Below are 21,558 nucleotides of genomic sequence, written 5' to 3'. Positions count from 1 at the left end.
AGCCCTTTGGGTGCAGTAATTCAAATTGCAACATGTGATAAAACATAGATTTTACTGATGAGCAAGCCCGTATCCAGGGGGGATAGGGGGTTTGAACTCCCCCCCCCCCGAAATGTTTGTCTGACTCGTAAAAAGGTAAACAAAAATGGACATAAACAAATTTTGTACGTGTTTTTTAGTTTTTTTGTGTAAGACCCCCCCCCCCCCTTCAAATAACTTTTTTTTTAGTAAACCCCCTTCAGAAAAAAATCCTGGGTACGGCCTTGCTGGCGAGGAACCAAAAATGGAGGTGAAAGGAGCTCGTCCGGAATGATGCAGACCATGTCTGCTGACCACCTACCTCTGGATACGGGGTTTCCCCTAACTAAACGCTCAGTTCAGAGTGGCCTCAACCTCATGAGGTGGGTGGAGCCCACCCCAGGATTCTCAGTATCCAGGTAAATCCTGGCTCTAATCAGAATCAAGGTCTAGGGTCGGTTGGGATTGCAACCTTCCACCCGAGACCCATTGCAACGAATAGCTTAGCAACTGCCTCGGATGACCAACCTTCTTTTATCCCATCACGACCCTTGCTTGCCCCTGGACTGAGAAATGACCAGCGTTTGAATCTGCTTGACCAAGGCGGCCTCCAAATTGCCACCTGGAATGTATTGACATTAAATTTGCCCGGCGCTAAGACGCTTCTGGGGATGGAACTCACGCGACTCCGCATCTCTATTGCTGGAATAACAGAAACCCACCTAGTCGGGAATGGAAATGATCGCATTGGTGAGGGATACCACCTTCTCTGGTCTGGCCAGACAACCACCTTCTCTGGTCTGGCCAGACAACCACCTTCTCTGGTCTGGCCAGACAACCACCAGAAGAAATGGAGTCGGACTAGTTCTTGATGACAAATCCAAGAAGTGTCTACTGTCATTCACTCCCGTCTCGGATAGAATTGCTAATGCTCGAATCCGTCACAAGCAAGGAAAAATAACGGTCCTTGTTTTTCATACCCCGACAAAGGAAGCTGACACCGAAACAAAGGACACTTTCTACTCTGCCTTGACGTATGAATTGTCTAAGATATCCCCGCACGGTATTGTCATTCTCCTGGGTGACCTTAATGCAACTGTGAGCGACAGCCACAGCTTTTGGCGACAAGTCATTGGACCAGTTACTCCGGATTCCCTAAATGACAATGGTCTAAGGCTTCTACAACTCTGCAGCATGCACAACCTTGTGATTACAAATACCAAGATCGATGTCTCTCGCCTCTGCGATCAGAAGATACGGTCGAAATATGCCATTGATGTCTCGAACCGCTTCGACGCACTCCTGCCATTTGAAAGTTGTAAAAACGCACGGCTCTCGTTAAAAAAGAATGACCTGAAATCAGCGACAGCAAATGTTGGACGGAAAAAGCGTGCTAATAAAGCGTGGATTCAGTCGGATACGCTTGACGTCATAGAGCAGAGACGCAAGGCAAGGTTACTCGGTGACATGCCAACGTATAGAAGCCTTAATGGTGTCCATAACAAACTGATACAGCGAGACAAGAAGCTGTTTGTGGAAAGGAAGGCACATGAGCTAGAAGGTGCAGCTAAGAAAGGTGACATTGGCAGTCTCTATAAGCATCTCCGTGATCTAACAGGCGACATAGCCCCCTCGGTTGCATCTGTTGTCTCTGTGGATGGCCAGCCGCTCAATGACGAAGGTGCCCTGGTCAGTCGATAGAAAAACCACTTTTCGGGCCTCCTCAACGCCAAAGCCGTAGCGCAGACTGACCAGGAACTCATCAGCCTAGCCGCCAGCACCCAGGAACTGCTGACACGTGACACAAAAACTCCTTTCACGTCATCAGAAATCTACACAGCAGTAAAACGTTTGAAGAACAACAAAGCGGCAGGCGTATGTGGAATATCTGCTGAGCTCCTGAAGTATGCCGGGCCGGTGATGCTACTTTGGCTCCATATGCTGTTTTCTGTCGTTTGGCGCACAGAATGGATCCCGAAGGACTGGCAAGCTGGTATAATCCTGCCCTTATGGAAGAGAAAGGAGAGCAAGACCATTTGTTCGAACTACAGAGGCATAACGCTACTTTCAGTGCCTGGAAAGCTCTTTGCAATGACCCTGCTGGATAGATGCACGAATATCCTCAGAAGAAAGAGGAGAGTCCAGCAGGCGGAGTTTATGCCCGGGAGATCCACTGTTGAACAAATCTTTACCATGCGCCAGTTAATTGAGAAGACGAAGGAATTCAGGAGGAATGCATATGTAGCCTTTGTGAACTTCAAGGCTGCGTTAGACTCGGTGGATCGAAACTCGCTCTGGCTGATACTTCGATCAACTGGTCTACCAGACAAATACTGCAAGTTGTTTGAAAAGCTTTACGAAGAGACCGTGGGTTGCGTCCAAGTCAACGGCAAACGGAGCACGACGTTCGGCATCAAAACCGCTGCACGACAAGGGTGTGCCACCGCCTCGAAACTGTTCAATTGCGTGATAGACAATGTCATGACACGAACAACAAATAGCCTGCTCTTTGGTCTGCAGTTTGGAGATCGCGTTCTGACGGACGCTGACTTCGCAGATGATTTTGGTCTCGTTGCTGGCTCAATCGACCAGTTGACTGACGCTCTGGAAGTCCTTCAGGAAGAGGCAGCAAAGGTGGGGCTGAAAATGGACTAGCTTAAGACGAAGATAATGGCAATTGAGCCCCCAAGCCCAGTCTCGCCCCCTGAGAACATAACTGTTTGCGGAGCTCCTATTGAGGTTGTAAAGAACTTCACTTATCTTGGTTCCGTGCTGTCTAATGACGGCTCTATAGTGGAAGAGGTGTGCAGCAGAATTCCAAAGCCTCGTCTATCGTCGGAAGGCTCAACAATCTCTGGAGTATGCCGCATATATCTAGGCGCACGAAGATACGAATTTATAACGCATCCGTAAGCTCAGTCCTCTATACAGCGGAAACCTGGTCTCTCATATCAACAATCCTCAGCATGATAGACATCTGCCAGATGAAACAGCTCCGTCAGATTGAGGGACTTCGATGGGACGATTTTGTAAGCAACGCAAGGTTGCTCGCACTCACCTCCCAAGTGACATTCTTCGTCCAAATAGCGTACCGTACTTTCAGATGGTTCGGACACCTCCTGCGTTTGCCGACGACAACCCCAGCCCGAATAGTCTACGATTTTGACGCTAAAGCTCATGGCTGGTCTCGCCCGAGGGGCAGACCTCAAACAAGCTGGAAGGATAGCCTCAACAAATTCCTAGAGATGGCTAACATTGCTGTCGACGAGGCCCCACTAATAGCAGCAGACCGGTCAGCCTGGAGGAGCAGAATTGCGACGTTCTTTACGCCGCCCCCAACGCGGCAGGAGCCTTAAGTCAAGTAAGTAGTGTAAAACGCAGGTGGTTGTAACAGCAAGAAAAAAAAATCAGTTCTTGGTTATGATACATTTACTAAATATTGAACGAAAAACATCCCTATTTCAAATTCGTAGCTACTGCCATGCAGCAACTTCTGGTTCTTAAGTCTACTGACGTTGATAACCCTCTATATAGACATTGAAGCTCCGATCCTTTACAAAGATTGAATACAAGGTCAAAAGTATTGAAATTAAGTATTTGACTTTGAAATAGAAACCTGATTTGTGATTTTTAGTTGTTTTTTTTATGATTTTGTCCGAAGAACATTTGTAGTTTCAATACTTTTAACATCAATGAATCAATATTCAATTTCAATATCAACAAATACTTTCAATTACAACAATTAAAATAATACTTTCAATTTTAATTCAATACTTTCAATATCAATACTTTCAATACGTTATATATCAACGTCAGTAGACTTAAGGACTAGAAGTTACTGCATGGCAGTAGCCACGAATTTGAAATAGGGATGTTTTGGCAACAGTTGGTTGTAACAGCAAGAATTTTTTTAACGAATCTTTGACACGACAAAATAGTTTTGACATCAAAAAGCTATAATACACGAGTTTAGTTGACTTATTTGGAGATTGATTGAACTTTAGATTGATTGAGTCAGATACTTTATCAAAATATCGTTTTTGCTCAGCGATCTTATAATCCTTATAGCCCACTTTTCTTTTGTTTTTTTCCGAATCAGTTAAATGGCACGTGTATCATCCCCCTTTTTTGCAGGCCATTAAGCCTTTGTGGGGATTAGCGCCGTGTATTTATTTTCTGTTTAATTCTTTATGAAAATATTTTATCATATCAACAATCTCTCGGAGAGATAAAAGATGACAAAGTGGATTTTGCAAAAATCAGAAACTACATATCTTGGGAACTAAATAATTTAGAAGAAAACAAAGAAAATCCATCAACAGAACTTCCCCGGTTTGAGGACTGGAAAAACAACAACAATATGTTTGGCCAATCTTAGGGTCAAACTTCGCTTTAAGAAGCAGGTTCTTCAGCAAAACTTTCTTACCGGTAAAATACAACACCAATCCGTCACCTAGAGGAAGAAAAATTTCATTTCACCTAAAAAGCTGCCTTTCAAGGAGTGTGACCTAAGCTTAAAGGGCTGGACAGATGCAGCGTATTTGTCCAATGTTTCAAGAGCTTATCCATACGAACGTTAACCTGGTATTTTTACAGAAAAGACAGTGCTTTTTTCAGAAAATCTAAGTTCGTTAAACTTGGATGTTAAAAAGAACAAAATTCATTTAGTCAAGCCCTCAACAACCAATCCTGTACAGAGTATATGTAGCCTTATTTCGCTGAACGACAGAATAATTCAGTCTCCTAGAAAAAAAATCATCAGGCCAGGGATGTACACAGGGGGAGGGCCTCACCCCCTTGAAGTCCTAAGTTTTCTTGAATCTGTTCGCATCACTAAATAAAATTTATTCTTATAATTTGACCACTTCGATTTTTTTAGTTTCAACCCCTCCCCCCGCGGAAAAAATCCTGGGTGCTTACCTGCATCTGAGCATCCTAAAGTTTTTTTTACAGCCTTTTATTGAAAAGCTGGAATAAAAAGCCCATCATAGGCAGCGCAATCGCGCTGCCTAAGTAAAGAACGATGTTGCATAATGCATTATTTATTTATTTTTCCACATCAGGGCACTTCGTATCAAAAGAGTTGTCGTAGAAACTTCGAAAAGGGCTCATTCGATTGGAAATTGGAGTGGCTAGTGCCCTTTTTAATAGTCGAAAGTGATTGGAGAGCAACTAGCCCCCCCCCCAAGGCCCATCATTCCCCCAAACACATCCAATCAAAATTTTGAGATAGCCATTTTGTTTCCACACGCGTAATTGATTTCCACATAGAAAATATGTTTTTGAGGAGGACAATCTCCCACAACACTCAGGGCAAAGGGTTTTAAGTTATGCCCTGGGGGCATATAACAACGATGTTGGCACAATGTATGATTTATTAATTTTTTCCTTTAGAACAGGGCACTTCGTATTGAAGAAGTTGTCGCAGAAAATTCGAAAAGGGCTCATTCATTTGGAAATTGAAGTGGCTTGTGCCTTTTATAGTTGAAAGTGATTGGAAGGCGACTAACACCCCTTCCACGCCCACCATTTCCCGAAATACACCCAACCAAAACTTTGAGATAGCCATTTTGTTCAGCGTAGTTGATTTCCAGATAGAAATTATGTTTTTGAGGAGGACACTCCCCAACAGCCCTCAGGGCAAGGGTTGTAAGTTATGCCCTGGGGGCATATAAGGTTTTTTTTTATAGAAGGCAATGTCGTGGAAAATTAAAAAAGGCTCATTCGATTGGAAATTCAAAGGGCAAGTGCCCTTTTTAATAGTCGAAAGTGATTGGAGGGCAACTAACCCCCTCTCACGCCCACCTTTTCCCCAAACATATCTAATCAAAATTTTGAGATAGCCATTTTATTCAACGTAGTTTTAAATCCTGGAAATTAGGTCTTTGAGGATCACAACCTGCCCACAGCCTTCAGGGCAAGGGTTGTAAGTTATGCCCTGGGGGCATATAAGGTTTTTATAGAACGCGTTGTCGTATAAACTTCAAAAAGTACTCAAAAATTACAAAAATTAGATTGGAAATTGAAATGGCTAGTGCCCTTTTTAATAGTCGAAAATGATTGTAATGCAGCTAACACCCCTTCCACGCCCACCATTTCCCCAAACACATCCAATAAAACTTTTGAGATAGCCATTTTGTTCCACGCATTTCAAAGTTAAGGAAATTATACCTTTGAGCAGGACACTCCCCCCACAGTCTTCAGGGCAAGGGTTATGAGTAATGCCCAGTAGCGTATCCAGGGGGGCCGTAGGGCCCCCCCCCCGAAATTTCTTTTCTTCTTTTTTTTAAAGTGCCGATATAGTAAGTTCCGAAATATTCACGCTTTTAAGTTATTTGCAACACCCGTTCCTATTTTCATTTCTTGTTAAATGGCTATCCATTTCTACGGCAAACTTATATCATTATTTTATCATCAAACGTGCAATCGCCTCCAGTAATCAAACAAGATGTCAAGAAATTTTTCTCACTATTTAACCCTCGGAGCTATAAGCACTAGCTTCTCTGCAATGAAGGATGCGATAAGGAATCATACTAAGAGGCGATAGTTCATTCAAACCACAGTTTATAGACAGTAAGCTTATTGCAGATCATTTCTGGTCATCGTGAACAAAAAGCTCCTCCCACTTCTTTCTGCCTTAGCTTGTTTAGCCTGTTTCTGAATATACCAGTAAGATTAACGCAGATCATTTCTGGTCATCTTGAACAAAAAGCTCCTCCCACTTCTTTCTGCCTTAGCTTGTTTAGCCTGTTTCTTTCCACTCGCACCCCTGTCCGGGTTTTTATAATGGGAGAGATAGAGAATGATCATACTGCTATATTCTGTCTACTGTGATTCAAACGGTGCTATAATTCTAGTTTAAGCTAAGCATTTAAACATAAAGGTCGCGTTAGAGGAAAGAAAGAAAATCAAGCGACGCCAGCCCAGCATTAAGCATTTCTTAAAGCTTGCAAAAACCAGCAATGACGGTAAGGAGTTTACTAATATTCTGACAATAGTTTGTATTTAGTGGGTTTTGAAGCACGCATGTGTCACTTGTAATTAAATGCAATTCCCAATTTAGATTGAAGACGACCAAATCTAAATTTGGAAATCTTCTCGTAAGAATTTTTCTTATCTATGATCAATTAAAGGAAACAGTAAAAATGATCATTATTTGGGTGGGATCAAACTTTTTTGAAAATTAATCTTTTTCTAGAGCCCAAAATGGGATTATTAATAGTTCATTCATTTTATATTCTATTTCTTGTGTAACTATGAGCATGGTTAATGTTGGAATACCTTCATATTCCCGTATTTCCAGAAACAAAAAGTAGAATCCCGCAAAAACGGTAATTTTACCGTATGAATTGATCATTTAGAGCCGTTCCAGAATTTTTAGCCGTGTCTCTAAAATTTAATACTTTTGAGGGGGAAGGCAAACTTTGACCTACCAAACAAGTCATGTACGCAAATAATTTAATTAACAAAAGTTAATTGTTTTCAGATTTTACGAGTTTTACGAGGAAAACGAGTTTTTGCGACCATTAGTAAAATCGGGAGAAAAAATGTTCCAATTATGATTTAAGTGCCAAAATTGATTTATGTCCAAGAACAGCGAGATAAATAATAATATGTGTAACTTAATGATTCAAGAGCAATCTTTGAAGCCTTGGAACAGTCGGGTAGAGAGCATTTTCTTGGTACTTTAATGTTAAGGACACACTACATGATGCTCCAACCGAGGGGGTAATAACTGACCGTCGCAGGTGTCCCTTCCATCGTGCCTCCGTGCCTCTGGCACACCTGAAACAGCGTGTTACTGGAAGCGAAGGAACACAGTTTTATCTTTGGTTTAGCCTATGGATAGCGTACAGCACGTTTTTTACATCGTCAAACTTTCTCCTCTTGATAAGTTATCTTTACCTGTTACTTGTCATGTTGTTTACTGCGTTCGACATTGTAGATCCTGGGTCCTAATAAGTAGACAATATGCTTTTAACGAGAATTTTATTACCACAAACCTTTACCATTGCCTAGAGATAAATATGCATTCCCTAGTGCTTCTCATTCGTCGATTCAAACGGCTTGGGCTCGAACGTCTTTTCAAACTCTCCGACATGAGTAGCCAACCGTGTGAAGATTTTTTTAGGAAGATGCGGTCTCAAACCTGCACTTACAGTACTGTAATAAACTCTTCGTTCCTCCAACTTCTACATCGAATTCGTCGATATGAAAGTATAACGGATGTTTAAGCTCAATATTCTAATGAACAGTTGTCCTTGCACAAGGCCAAGCGAGTTAGATCCATTGGTGTTGTGTCTGTCAGTTTCGATTTTTCTTTGCCCGGGGACGATGAAATCAAGCTCGAGCTAGGACGAGCTCGTATTGAAAGCCAGCGAATAATGAAAGCCTTGATACCCGACGACGTACTTTCTGCTTTCGGTCACCAAGTACCGAATGTTCGTCTTTCTGTACTTCACGACAGCGACTCAGACGATGACTCAGAGCAAAATACTCTGTCCGATAAGCAGGAAAAGGCTTCCGCGACTGACACTGAATCGGGCTCGGAAAGTGACGGCATCTTTGAAGATTTGCCAGTGATTGCTCACTGTGTGAAACACCAAGTTGAGAAAAATTGGGTTAGTGAGCCTGTGACGAACATGAAGAATTCTAGGTTTTGTCTTGTCAAGACTTCTGACGGCTCCATAACACCAATAAAAAAAAATCCACGCTGGTGTGGCTTCTGAGGGAAAGCTCTGAGCAGCTGAGTAGTGACGGATTAAAACGGGTGATGGTCCAGGGCCAACGAGTAGGACCACGTGAGTCGCCACAAACCAATGCAGAGGTCGGTGTGAAATCGGACAATAAATATCTGAGAAACTAGTTATTTTTTTTAGTTGGTTGCTTTACTTAGCGCTTTTTACTAACAACTTGGTAGTAACGGTTTTTCTGACTGTTGCTTTACAGTTTTCTCTGCATTGCGTTCAGATTAAAAATGGAGAAATTTATGGAGGTTGGTTTTGATTGGGCCAGCAACATGTCAGGTTGCTATTCTGGTGCACAGGCAGAACTTACGAAAAAATATCTGCATGTGATCTACACCCACTGTGCATTGCACAGCTTAAATTTGGCTTTATGTAAAACTAGTAAGGTAGGACTTGTTAGGTCAACCTTTGCTACTATACAGCGGATTATATCATTTTTAATATCATCACCAAAAAGAACGAATAGGTTTGTAGAAGCGATTGCTGTTGTTTTTCCAGATATTACCGGGAGAAACCTTGTGAATTTTGTGCAAAAGAGATGGGTGGGTCGTCACGATTGCATTTTATTTTTTGTTTCTTATTATTGTGTGATTATTCCCGTACTTGAGGAAATAGTTGGTAGCATACAGTGCAATACGGAAGTTATTTCAAAAGCGAATGCGTTGGTTTCAGCAGCAACCGAATTTAGTTTTATGTTCACGTTGGCTATGCTAAAGTTTGTTAGTGCCATAATGCTCTCTGTCTCTAAGGCACAGCAAGCCGAAGATTTAGCCTTAGTTGAGGGCTGTCGGCATATTAAACTATGTTCTGATACTTTACTGCAGTCAAAACAAAATGATTTTGAAACAATTTTTCAGAAAGCCTTTGAGCCTGCACAAGAGGCAAATGTGGCTCCGGCTGTTTCAATGTCTATCCGCCGAACGTCCATCAACGATAATGAGTCCATCAAGGTTTTTATCGCGAGTCATTGTTCGAACCTTACTTTGCTTCACTTATTGAAGAACTTGATCGAAGATTTTTGCGCCATCAGGAGGCATCTTTCAAAATCTAAAGGCTTTTGCCAGCTAACAACGAGTCATTAAATATTAATGAACTTGTGAACGCTGTTGCTGTTTACAAGGGATTTCACGGGGGTAGACGTGCGCTCGAATCTGAGTTAGTTCTTTGGAAACAGAACTGGCTCGGAAATTCTGAGAAACCATCAACTGTTGCTTCGACTCTTGCGTCATGCAATGCAAGATTTTTCCCATGCATTTGAAGGCTTTTGACGATTTTTCAGAAATTACCAGTGACTACCGCTTCTGCTGAGAGGAGCTTTAGCTGTCTTAAGCGATTAAAAACCTATCTGCGGAGCTCCACGGGCGAAAAGCGTCTGAACGGACTAGCTCACATGACCCTGAACCACGATATCCAGGTCAATGCTGACCAAGTTTTGATTGATTTGCAGCCAAAAAAGACCAGCGGCTATTACTGTGAGAGGTTAGGTCGTCTTTCGTTGCTCGTTTGTCTAAGTGCAGTTGATTCTGTTGTTTAAATTTCAATTGTGCTTTATCCTCTGTAAACAATGTTAATATCAATACATTTCTTGCTTTCATGGCTGTTATAATAGGTAGACTGAGGCCCCACCCCTCCGAAACCAAATTCTGGGCGGTCTTTGATATAATATTATTTTTTATTTATTTGGTTCTCTAAAACAAGGGTCCCATAGGCAAAGATAAGGAATAATGCACTTCTTTATTTTATATTTTCTAAATTCTTCTACTTTGTGACAGTTCCTAAACAACTACTCGCCCAAAATAAAAACTCTCACTGCTTCTAACTCTTTTTTTTAATTCTGACTTTGTTGGCAAAATATTGTCATCCATTCTTAAACAAAAAAAAGTCTACAACTAGGAAATACTCATGACAAGTGTGTACTTTTAATTTCTTTACCTAGCTAACCCCCCCCCCCTACCTCCCGCCTGAAATCTTGCACTATGATAGATAATTTTCTTGCTCACATAACTGCTATAAAAAGGTAGACTGACGGCCCCCCCCCGAAACAAAATCCTGGATACGCCACTGGTTATGCCCTGGGGGCATATGCGTTTTTTTTTAAATCTTTGTCGTAGAAACTTGAAAAACGGCTCACTCGATTCGAAATTCAAAGGGCTAGTGCCCTTTTTAATAATCGAAAGTGATTTGAGGTAAACTAGCCCACTCTCACACCCACCTTTTCTCCAAACACATCCAATCAAGATTTTTAGATAGCCATTTTGTTCAACATAGTTGAAAGTTTTAGAAATTAGATCTTTAAGGATGGCAACCCCTCCCCCCCCCCCCACAGCCTTCAGGGAAAGGGTTGTAAGTTATGTCCTAGGGGCACATAAAGTTTATATAGAAAGTTGTTGTAGAAACTTCAAAAAGGGCTCATTTGATTGGAAATTAAAAATGCCTATTTTAATAGTCGAAAGTGAGTGGAGAGTAAATAACCCACTCTTACGCCCACCATTTCACCAAAAACACTCAATCAAGGTTTAGAGATAGTCATTTTGTTCAACGTAGTTGAAAGTTTTGGAAATTATTTATTTAAGGATGACAACCCCCCCCCCCCCCCAAGCCCCAATGGCAAAGGTTGTAAGTTATGTCCTGGGGGCATATAATGTTTTTATAGATAGAGTTGTCGTAAAACTTCAAAAGTGGCTTATTTCGTTGGAAATTGAGAGGGCTAGTGCCCTTTTTAATAGTCGAAAGTGATCGGAGGGTAACTAACCCCCTTCTCACGCCCACCATTCCTCCAAGAGAGTAGTAGAAAGTTCTGGAAATTACGTTTTTGAGAAAGACACCCCCCCCCCCCCAGCCCTCAGGGTGAGGGTTGTGAGTTATACCCTGGGGGCATATAAGATTTTTATTGAAATTTTTGTCGTAAAAACTTCAAAAGAGCTCATTTGATTGGAAATTTATAAGGCTAGGTCCTTTTTTAATAGTTGAAAGTCACTGGAGAGTGACCAACACCCCTCTCACGCCCATCATTTCCCCAAGCATATCCAATCAAAATTTTGAGATAGCCATTTTGTTTAACGCAGTTGAAAGTTCTGGAAATTAGGTCTTAGAAGATGACAACCACCCTAACAGCCCTTACGGTAAGGCTTGTAATTCATGCCCTAGGGGCATATAAGGAGTTTATAGAAAGCGTTGTCGTTTCAAAAAGGGCTCATTCGATTGGAAATCGAAAGGCCTAGTGCCCTTTTCAATAGTCGAAAGCGATTGGAAGGCTTGACATATTTATAGTAAAGATCGATGTTGGTATAATATATTCTTTTTTGTTGTTGTATTTGTTTAGACCAGGGCACTGCGTATCGAAGGAGTTGTCGTGGGAACTTCGAAAAGGGCTCATTCGATTGAAAATAGAAAGGGCTGATGCCTTTTTTATCAGTTGAAAGAGATTGGAGGGCAACTAATCCCTCTCCCACACCCACCCTCCCATTTGCCCATTATGTTTAAAAACTTAATGTTGCCTTAAGATTAAATCAAAAAGCACTGTGTTAATGCCAATTCCCAATAAGGCATCTCAGCAGTATCCCAAGAACGACTGAGGGTATTATGTTCAAACTTTTGGGGCTACTTCTGCTCTTAATATTTAACCAAATCAAAATAGCGTAAGTGTACCCAAGCTATCAAAGAGAGTAAACAGATTTTTTTGCGAATGGTATCAAGTTTTCCATTTAAGGTCATCTAGAGGAGGTATGAAACTAAATTAAATACTACTATTTGTGTCCAGATTTTTAAAAGGGCGCATGTTGTTAAAAATTGTTGAAAATATTTCTCCAGCATACAAATAGCAGGCCAAACTATAAAGTCTTAAAAAAACAAAAACATTTAAAGTATTATCTTCTTTTTCCCATAAAAGACCATGTCAATATAATATGAATGTGCATTGTCAGTTTAATATACATATACTGATATTTAATAATCAAAAGGTTAGTATTATTTGATTTATTAAAGTTATAAAAGTAAAAACATTTATATATTTTTCAGTAAAGGGCAAATTTTGTTCTGGCCTTGGGAAGGCATAGGGGTTTTGAGCCCAACTTATGTTAATTTCTGCTCGTTTTGGGTTTGACTTCGTTATTTATTGTAATTTCTGTTCGTTTTGGGTTTCATTTATTTATCGATGCTGATTTGTGGTAGTTTCACGCTTGGTAGATTATACTATTTTATTTTTGCTGATTTTTTGTTTGATGGAGTTCTTTACTTTTCTTTGAAAAACTTATTTTGTGAAAAAAGTTTTTTGTTAATTAATATCAAGTAAATAGTGTTGTTTTTAGCTTGAAAGACGTTGCGTCTCACCAGCCTTTAAGCGAAGATAGCTTTTCTCATACGCACTTTAGTGTTTCCAGTTCACGTTCAATAAAAAAAGGAAAAGTTAGATGGCTCTGGCAATATATAGAAAAAAAACGGAACACACTGGAGAAAAATAATTCAAATAAGATGCAAGAAAAAAAAGAAGAAAAACTGATTTAAAAGGGAAAATGTAACTTAACATTGAGAATTTTTCAATTAAGCACTGTTGTCCTTTGCAAAATTAGAAAGATGACAGACACGGAATTAGGGAGAGACCAGGGGTACACCCCCCAAAAGCGAATAATTTCCATACGTTTAGCTTAGTTTATTATTTTCTTTTGTTGATATAGACTTCCAGACAGGAAACCGGCATGTTAGAACTTTTATTGTTATTAGGGAAAAAAATTTTTTTTTTCTAATTTGAAATATTATACCCTTTATTCTAATTTTTTATTTCGTTTTATGCATTGAAAACATGAATTTCAATGTACTTGTTGGAAAGGTGAGTCAATACGTCTTTTTATGCTTCAAAGTGTCAGAACCTTCAGGGATCATAACATTACGCTGTATGGGGAAGGGGAGGATTTAATATTTCAAAGCACGTTTTCATATCAAAATATCAGTTTTTTATATCATGGATACTCTTTACGCACTACTTCTTAAGGGCAAGACTCACTCCCAAATATATCTTGGGTGTAAATACAACAAAACATTAATATATGTAATTATAATTTGTTAATATATATATATATATATATAATACATATATATATATATATATATATATATATATATATATATATATATATATATATATATATATATATATATATATATATATATATATATATATATATATATATATATATATATATATATATGTTAATATTTATATTAATATACCATACTATAAATATACTATATTAACAGACGTATTAAAATTTAAATGAGTTTCATTTCGTGACAAATTGTCACATCACATTTCTCATCAAGCTAACATACAGATCACCACCTCAACGAACTTTGTGGCATGAATAAGTCGAGTTAGTCTTCCATTAACATGTCGAATTTTCAAATACTTTACTCTTCCACTTTTGCTACCAGAAACACTTTTCGAACCAAATATTTCAGTTCAAAAACTAAACTTGTTTTAATTCTTCAAGTTTTCTTTGGAGAACCCAAGTAAAATTTTACTTGCATTTACAATGTGTCAAGCTAAGTTCTGACAAAAGACAGTAAGCTGTGTTAAAAAAAACTACCAAGCGATACATTTAAATTATTTCCAGCTTGTGTGTCCGATTGAAAGCAGAATTCCCTGATTTGTTCCTAGAAAATTTACTGTAAAAAGACCTCCTTTGAATGCTTTCTGAAAGAAAAAAAAGAATTTCAATGCTGCGTTCTGTTGGTAGTGCACATTGTAAATTCATTGTTAGCATTGTATTTTTAGGTGTTTTTGTGTTTTCAGGGTTTTATGGTACTGTAAATTCAACAAAACGTGTTTCAAAAACAAAGGTTTTGTTTATCTACACAGAATTTACCTAACCCGATCTTGAAAAAAACATAAGATATTTTTCCCCTCAGGCGCGGAAAAACTGAAAGTCACTGCCGCATATGCAGCATTATTAGATCCAAAAGCTACAAATGCCATGTGCTCATGGGAATCGTTTAACGAAAGAATACTATATGCAAAATTTGCTTCTCATCACACCAAATTGTCGCTAATCGTGTGCTTTCGCTAATCGTCTGCTATAAATGACGCAGATGACGCCATTAAAGATGATTTTCACAATAGCGTTCAATCACTGGCAGACTTACGTCCCCCTCCGCGACGTTACCTGTGTTGCAGGAGACCTTAAGTTTGCGATTTGCTGATCGGCGGTACGCTCTTTCAGCAAATCAACCGCTCCCTAATTTGCCGGAGATGGCGGAAGAGCTTAAAAGACATTCGAAGTTTTCAAGCACTGATGTGGTTTCAGATTACGAGTTAGCAGTCGCCACACTGAAATTGAAACTGAAATAAACAGAAACAGAAGACGCAAATACTCAGAAATTTTGACGTAGACATACTATGGGACAAGGGCATCCAATCTTTGTTTGGTATAAAAATGTCCAATAAATTTAAAGCCCTAGTTGACCTACCAGAAGACGTCAAGAAACCTTGGGAGGTAATTCACAAAAACTGCACAGATACAGCCGAAGAAATTATTGAGTTTAGAAACCCGGCTAAACAACAGTGCATACGAACAAAGACCCCAGATCTCATAGCAAATCGTAAGAAACTAAGGCCGAACTCTCTTGGATAAATGGTCAAGCAATGTTGACCGGCTTGGCATACAAAGAAGCTGACATAAATGTAAAGAAAAGTACAAGGTCTGACAGACGGTAATATGTGGACTAGGCGAGCCAAAGAAGCAGCAATCCATTGAGACACAGGAAACGTGTATCTCGTTAATAAAAAAAAAGTTGGCAGGTCAAGTTTGGAAAAATGTCAAATAAAGGATGAAGGAAGGAGACTCCTGACAAACGTGGAAGAGCAGATGGAACGACGAGCCAGTTATTTTGAAACTCTGTTAAATCGCCCCGTAACTATAGTTCCGCCTGATACACCAGACAAACCTCTGTTCAATCTCTGCATCAATGACGACAACCAGACAGCTGACGAAATAATCTCAGCACCTGAAAAACAGAAAAAAGAGAAGGCCCGTAGTACAGATCGCATTTCAACTGGAATGATCACTTTCAGCATGCGACGAACCTTGGTCATTTGGCTATCCTTATTCTCGTTCCTGTGGCAGACTGAAAGGTTCATCAAAGAATGAAGAACAAGAATCGTAGTCGAACTATTCAAGAAAGGACATGCAAAAGAATGCGACAACTATAGAAGCATCAATCTTGGGTCGACCCCGGCAAAGATTATTTGACTTCCAGCCAAAACGTTTTGGCTTCCAGCCAAAACGAAGGTTTGTCGACCTGACTTGTACTCTACGCACGATACTGAAGGAATTTAATGAATGAAAAAAAAACGACTAAAGATATGTCAATTAGCAGCTCACCCACAGGAATCCAACTAGAAGGTGAAAACACTGAACAGGTGACAGTTTCAAGCGCTTAGGGAGTACAATAACTCATAGATGCTGAAACACGGGTTGTTCCAGAGCAACGTTCTGTCTTTTCTGACCTATTCTATGAAATCCCTAAAGTTAACTGTGGAACATAGAGATGCATTGCCGCCTTTCAGACAAAATTGTCTCCAACAGATGCTATGGAACAAATGGAGAGACCCAGTCAGCAACAACAAGATTCATACCCGCACAGCCTAACCAGACATGGCCTCCGATTTGAGACAACGAAGTTTGCGATACCCAAAATATTGTCCCCATGCCAGATCACCGCACACCACAAGGAACTGGTAGGCACCCGTCACCGAAGAAGACCAAAGAACAAGCTTCGTAGGACGCACGAACATAACAAAAGAGCGTCTCAGGCAAGTCTCATTCCGGAGTGGGAGGACGTCTATGCAGCAGCCCACAAGAAGGAGTATTTGAGGTTACTCTCTGAGCCCTGTTTACCTCTGGAGGCACTTGAGGAACTAAGGCTAAGTACGGGAGGATGTGAAATCCAGCTACCAAACTGCAATTCGGTTCTTTTCGAAGTCAGAGCCTAATAATACCTGACAACCTGAAAGAAATCATACTCCTAAGAAAAACTAGCCATTATACTAATAAACAGTTCGAATATTTGTTTCTTGCTCTCCCCTTTGAATTTATGGGTTTAAGAATGCAATGTTCAACTAAACACCTTCGAAGTTGCAAAAACCCATACACACACTACATACGTTGGTGAAGACATATCCAACACTCTGAGAGGTACCAGATGGGTTTCTTTCAAGGGGGTGGGTAGAAAACAAGGAGAATATCTTTGGTCGAATTTTTTCCACCTGAAAGGGGCAACTTCTACTTCAGCTATGTACAGGTGTGGCCATATATACATCTATGTTTAGACTGTTCATTTAGCCGGGAAGAGGAGCTCCTCCACCCTATCCCCACCCCCGTATAAAGGAATAAAAGCGTGACCTAAGGATAATCTGTTCACATTAAAGTCCTTGAATAAAATTCCCGTAGTTTCCGAAGTTTCCATCTCTTCATTAATCGAAAGGAAAAATATCTAATTCATTCTTTTATTGACCCATACTGACAATCAAGCCAATATGAGAGACTAGGAAGTAAAAAGCAAACTGATTGTAAAAAAAGCATATTGGACGGTTATAGAAAACTCCCTTGTATAACAAAAAGAAAATAAAAAAAAGTGTCTGCTTTCTATTTTAATTAATAATAAGATAAAAGCAACGTGACCAATATCGCCCAGGTTTTCTTTAGGCTACATACAGAATACAAAAAGCATGATCGAAATCAGGGTAGTGGACTTTGAACCCCCGTACAAGGAATGGAAAATATTGTATAAAAATATAAATTACTCATTACTAAAAAGACTTTTTCCATTGTTACTCCGTGAAACCACAGTAGTACCTAAAAAACTTAACTTAAGCACCAACTTAGGTGGATATTTTTACCAAAGATTTAACCCTTAACTTAACTGCACCGGCTTAAGTGACTTTTTTTTCCTAACAATAAACTTTTTTTCCTGTCAATTAACCCTCCATGAAACCACAGTAGCACCTAAAATAAAACTGAACTTGACTTAAGCACCAGCTTAAGTGGATCTTCTTAACCAAAGATTTAACCTATAACTTAATCACCGACTTAAGTGACGTTTTTTTCCTGACAAAAACTTAGTTCCTGGCAATTAACCCTCCATGAAACCATAGTAGCACCTAAAAGAAAACTTGACTTAAGCACCAGCTTAAGTGAATATTTTTACCCACTATTTAACCTTTAACTTAACTTAAGCGCCATTTTAAGTGACCGTTTTTACCAGACAAAAAGTTGTTCTTGGTTATTCACCCTCCATGAAACCACAGTAGCACCTAAAATAAAATTTAACTTGACTTAAGTACCAGCTAAGTGGATCTTTTTTTTACCAAATATTTAACCCATAACTTGAGAACCGACTTAAGTGACGTTTTTTTTTCCTGACAAAAACTTTTTTCCTGGCAATTACCCTCCATGAAACCATAGTAGCACCTAAAAAAAAATTGACTTAAGCACCAGCTTAAGTGAATATTTTTACCCACTATTTAACTTTTAACTTAACTTAAGCACCATTTTAAGTGACTATTTTTACCAGACAAAAAGTTGTTCTTGGTTATTCACCCTCCATGAAACCACAGTAGCACCTAAAATAAAACTTAATTTGACTTAAGTACCAGCTAAGTGGACATTTTTTACCAAATATTTAACCCATAACTTGAGCACCGACTAAAGTGACGTTTTTTTTCCTGACAAAAACTTTTTACCTGGCAATTACCCTCCATGAAACCATAGTAGCACCTAAAAAAAAAACTTGACTTAAGCACCAGCTTAAGTGAATATTTTTACCCACTATTTAACCTTTAACTTAACTTAAGTACCAACTTAAGTGACTATTTTACCTGACAAAAAGTTGTTCCTGGTTATTCACCCTCCATGAAACCACAGTAGCACCTAAAATAAAACTTAACTTGACTTAAGCACAAGCTTAAGTGGATATTCTTAACCAAAGATTTAACCCATAACTTAAGCACCGACTTAAGTGACGTTTTTTTCTGACAAAAACTTTGTTCCTGGCAATCAACCCTCCATGAAACCATAGTAGCACCTAAAAGAAAACTTGACTTAAGCACCAGCTTAAGTGAATATTTTCACCCACTATTTAACCTTTAACTTAACTTAAGCACACACTTAAGTGACTATTTTTACCTGACAAAAAGTTGTTCCTGGTTATTCACCCTCCATGAAACCACAGTAGCACCTAAAACAAAAGGAAATAATTAAAATAGTATAAGTCACGAACGAGCTGAAAATACTATATCATTAAAGCATCTTATTCCTACGTTAAATTCTGCCAATTCTTAAAAAAATTAATTGAACTTAAAGTGTCCCAACAACTGGTTTCAAAGAAGCTGCAACTTTTTATCATGCGGACGGCTGGTTGAAGTGCATCAAAAGCTTATCTAGAGTAACGGGATTCCAAGAATCCCTTTGAAATGCACTCTAAGATTATGTTATCTTCCGAGGAAAAAATTCAGACTCTCTTTTCGACTCCAGGTAAAATCCTAACTAGCCCCAAAAAATATGGCCTCCCCTTTGTGAGACCTGTTATACAGATCTATTACCCAGGATCTACGCACCACCTTTCAACCCCTATAAACTAAGCGCAAAGATGGTTCAGGATGAAATTGATAACCACTGTAATTATATAGGCGCATAAACAGGGATTTATTCTGTCAGATGCGGAGGTAACATTCGTCAATTCACTTCCCGCAACAGGTGAATTATAGCTTAAGAAAAAAAAAAAGGTGAAAATCGTTTAAATATGGTAAACTGGGGAAGATTAGAATGAAGGACCAACACTCCAGCTTGGTGCAAAAATGGTGCAAATCGTTTAAATATGGTAAACTGGGGAAGTTTAGAATGAAGGACCAACACTCCAGCTTGGTGCAAATCGTTTAAATTAGACCCCGGCGCCGCGCCGGCGGATCGACAGAACGCCGCCAACGAGAGGCCTGGTCGAACGCTGCCGAAGTGTCGTAACGCCGCCGGCGCGCCGCCGCCCGCAGAGGTGACGGCGTTAGGTCGACTTTAAATTATTTTTACGGCAATTCTTTATTGCGTCAACCGCAAAATCGGAGCTTTTCCTTCTCGTGTGGTTTAGTATTTCGATTTTCCTGATTAGAAATCAAGAAGGTCTTGCGCTCTCCCCGAATTTTCGGGTATTTCCCCGAAAATCTATGCGTCACCCCGAAAACAAATTTGGTTCCCCGAATCCCCGAAAATCACGCAATCACGGTGCCAACCCTAGTGATTTATCAGAAGTGACTTTCCCTGCCAAATATTACTTTGTATACCATAATTCTTCACTGCTCTCTTGTTCATTAATTTCCGTCTCTTTTGTTACTTTGCATAAAAACCAGACAGATGCAATATGCTATTGCAAATATAGCAATATACACAGTTCTTCATATGTTGACAAAAAGTATCGTCTTTATGAAATGAGTTTAAATCATGTTGAATGCAGTTTCCCAATCGCTATTTCTTACATCATTCGTAGTCAAGAATTTTATTTTCAAGTTGAATAGAAATATAGAACGCATTCACTACTATACAGCTTCAGCCTATTGTTGGATTTTGAAATTGACAGCTGACAGATTGTTTCTACAGCTGAGTTGTAAGTTTGCAGATTTTTTTTTGCTGTTTTTAGATAAGATTTTCTTAATTTTTAAAACTCAATTATTGAAAATCTGATACAAAATAAAATATTCTTTCTGGAAAAATTTTACCCCCCCCCCCCCAAAAAAAAAAAAAAAAAAAAACAAACAGCCTACGGTTGAGACAACATTTAGCTATAGACTAAGCTATGTACAAGGTTGGGAAATTAAAGATTGAACCAGAAGATACCCTTCCGGTAAATAAATTGTAAATTATTGCCTATAGGGGAGGGGGATAGGGGGCTATCATTTTTAAATAATAATATCTCATTTTTTTATTGAAAGCAGGGATGCCAAAAAGATAATTATTTTTTTCATTTAAAGTGGAGACAGAAGAAAATGATATCAAATTCCCTGGGAAACCATTGAAATATTTTGATAGCCCCAGGGCCCCCCATTAGGACTTGTTCATTGTCTTGGGTATTTTGCAATTTCTCATAGGCTACTGGCCTTATTTGGCTTTTGTGTATGGTCCCTTTTAATTCGATTCTTTGGATCTTATGGAATACCATGGCGTATTTATCACTCAGTTTTCCAATAATTTGAGGTATTTCTGAATAATTTCGACATTTTTGTTGTTCTCTTTGTACCCCTTTACTCATACCCTCAATTTTTTTTTTTTCAAGGAACACTAAGCTGTTTAACGTTATTTTGCGTGTTTGTTTTAATCATATAGTGACCTTGGTAACTATTCAGTAAATTATTTTTCTAATGAAAGCTGAGACGGTATCCTATCAAGGTTGTATCCACAGGGGGGGAGGGGGTAGAGAGGTATTATATTTAAATGATAATAGCTCAAAATTTTATTTATTGAAAGCAGGGATCCCAAAAAGTTTTTTTTTTTTTATTTAAAGCAGAGACGGCATCCTATCACGGTGGTATCCAGAAGGGGAAGGGTTTTATCGTCCAAAGGGAAAGGGACATATGCGTCCAATCCGTTTTTTTCCTATTGATGAAACAGGTTTACTTTGAAAACATTCATTCATATGTACCAGGCAGATTCACACTAAAACGAATTGGTGTGACGAAAGCAATATCGACATCCCCACCTAACGTTGCGCTCGAGTAACAATGGCGCCCTTGGTCTAGTGCCCAAGTTACATTAAA

General features: G+C 39.3%; 1 protein-coding gene across 2 annotated transcripts in view; it reads right to left on the bottom strand.

Moving 5' to 3' along the window:
- The window catches only part of LOC148948386 (uncharacterized), a 148,980-nt gene that overhangs the window by 99,791 nt on the left and 27,631 nt on the right, over nucleotides 1–21,558 (bottom strand). For both annotated transcript variants that reach the window (XR_016142218.1, XM_089094320.1), the window contains exon 2: nucleotides 18,944–18,995. Coding sequence is in view for 1 of the 2 variants with exons in the window: in XM_089094320.1 (XP_088950446.1) it covers nucleotides 18,944–18,995 (52 nt within the window). In the remaining variant the exon portion in view is untranslated. The remainder of the gene's footprint in view (nucleotides 1–18,943; nucleotides 18,996–21,558) is intronic.

This window comes from Artemia sp. Qi Xiang Cuo, chromosome 9 (genome assembly GCF_049724085.1).
Source record: "Artemia sp. Qi Xiang Cuo chromosome 9, ASM4972408v1, whole genome shotgun sequence".
In the NCBI taxonomy this organism is placed as follows: Eukaryota; Metazoa; Arthropoda; class Branchiopoda; order Anostraca; family Artemiidae; genus Artemia; species Artemia sp. Qi Xiang Cuo.
Note: the sequence above shows the minus strand (reverse complement) of the source record. Positions and strands in the feature narration are given on the sequence as shown.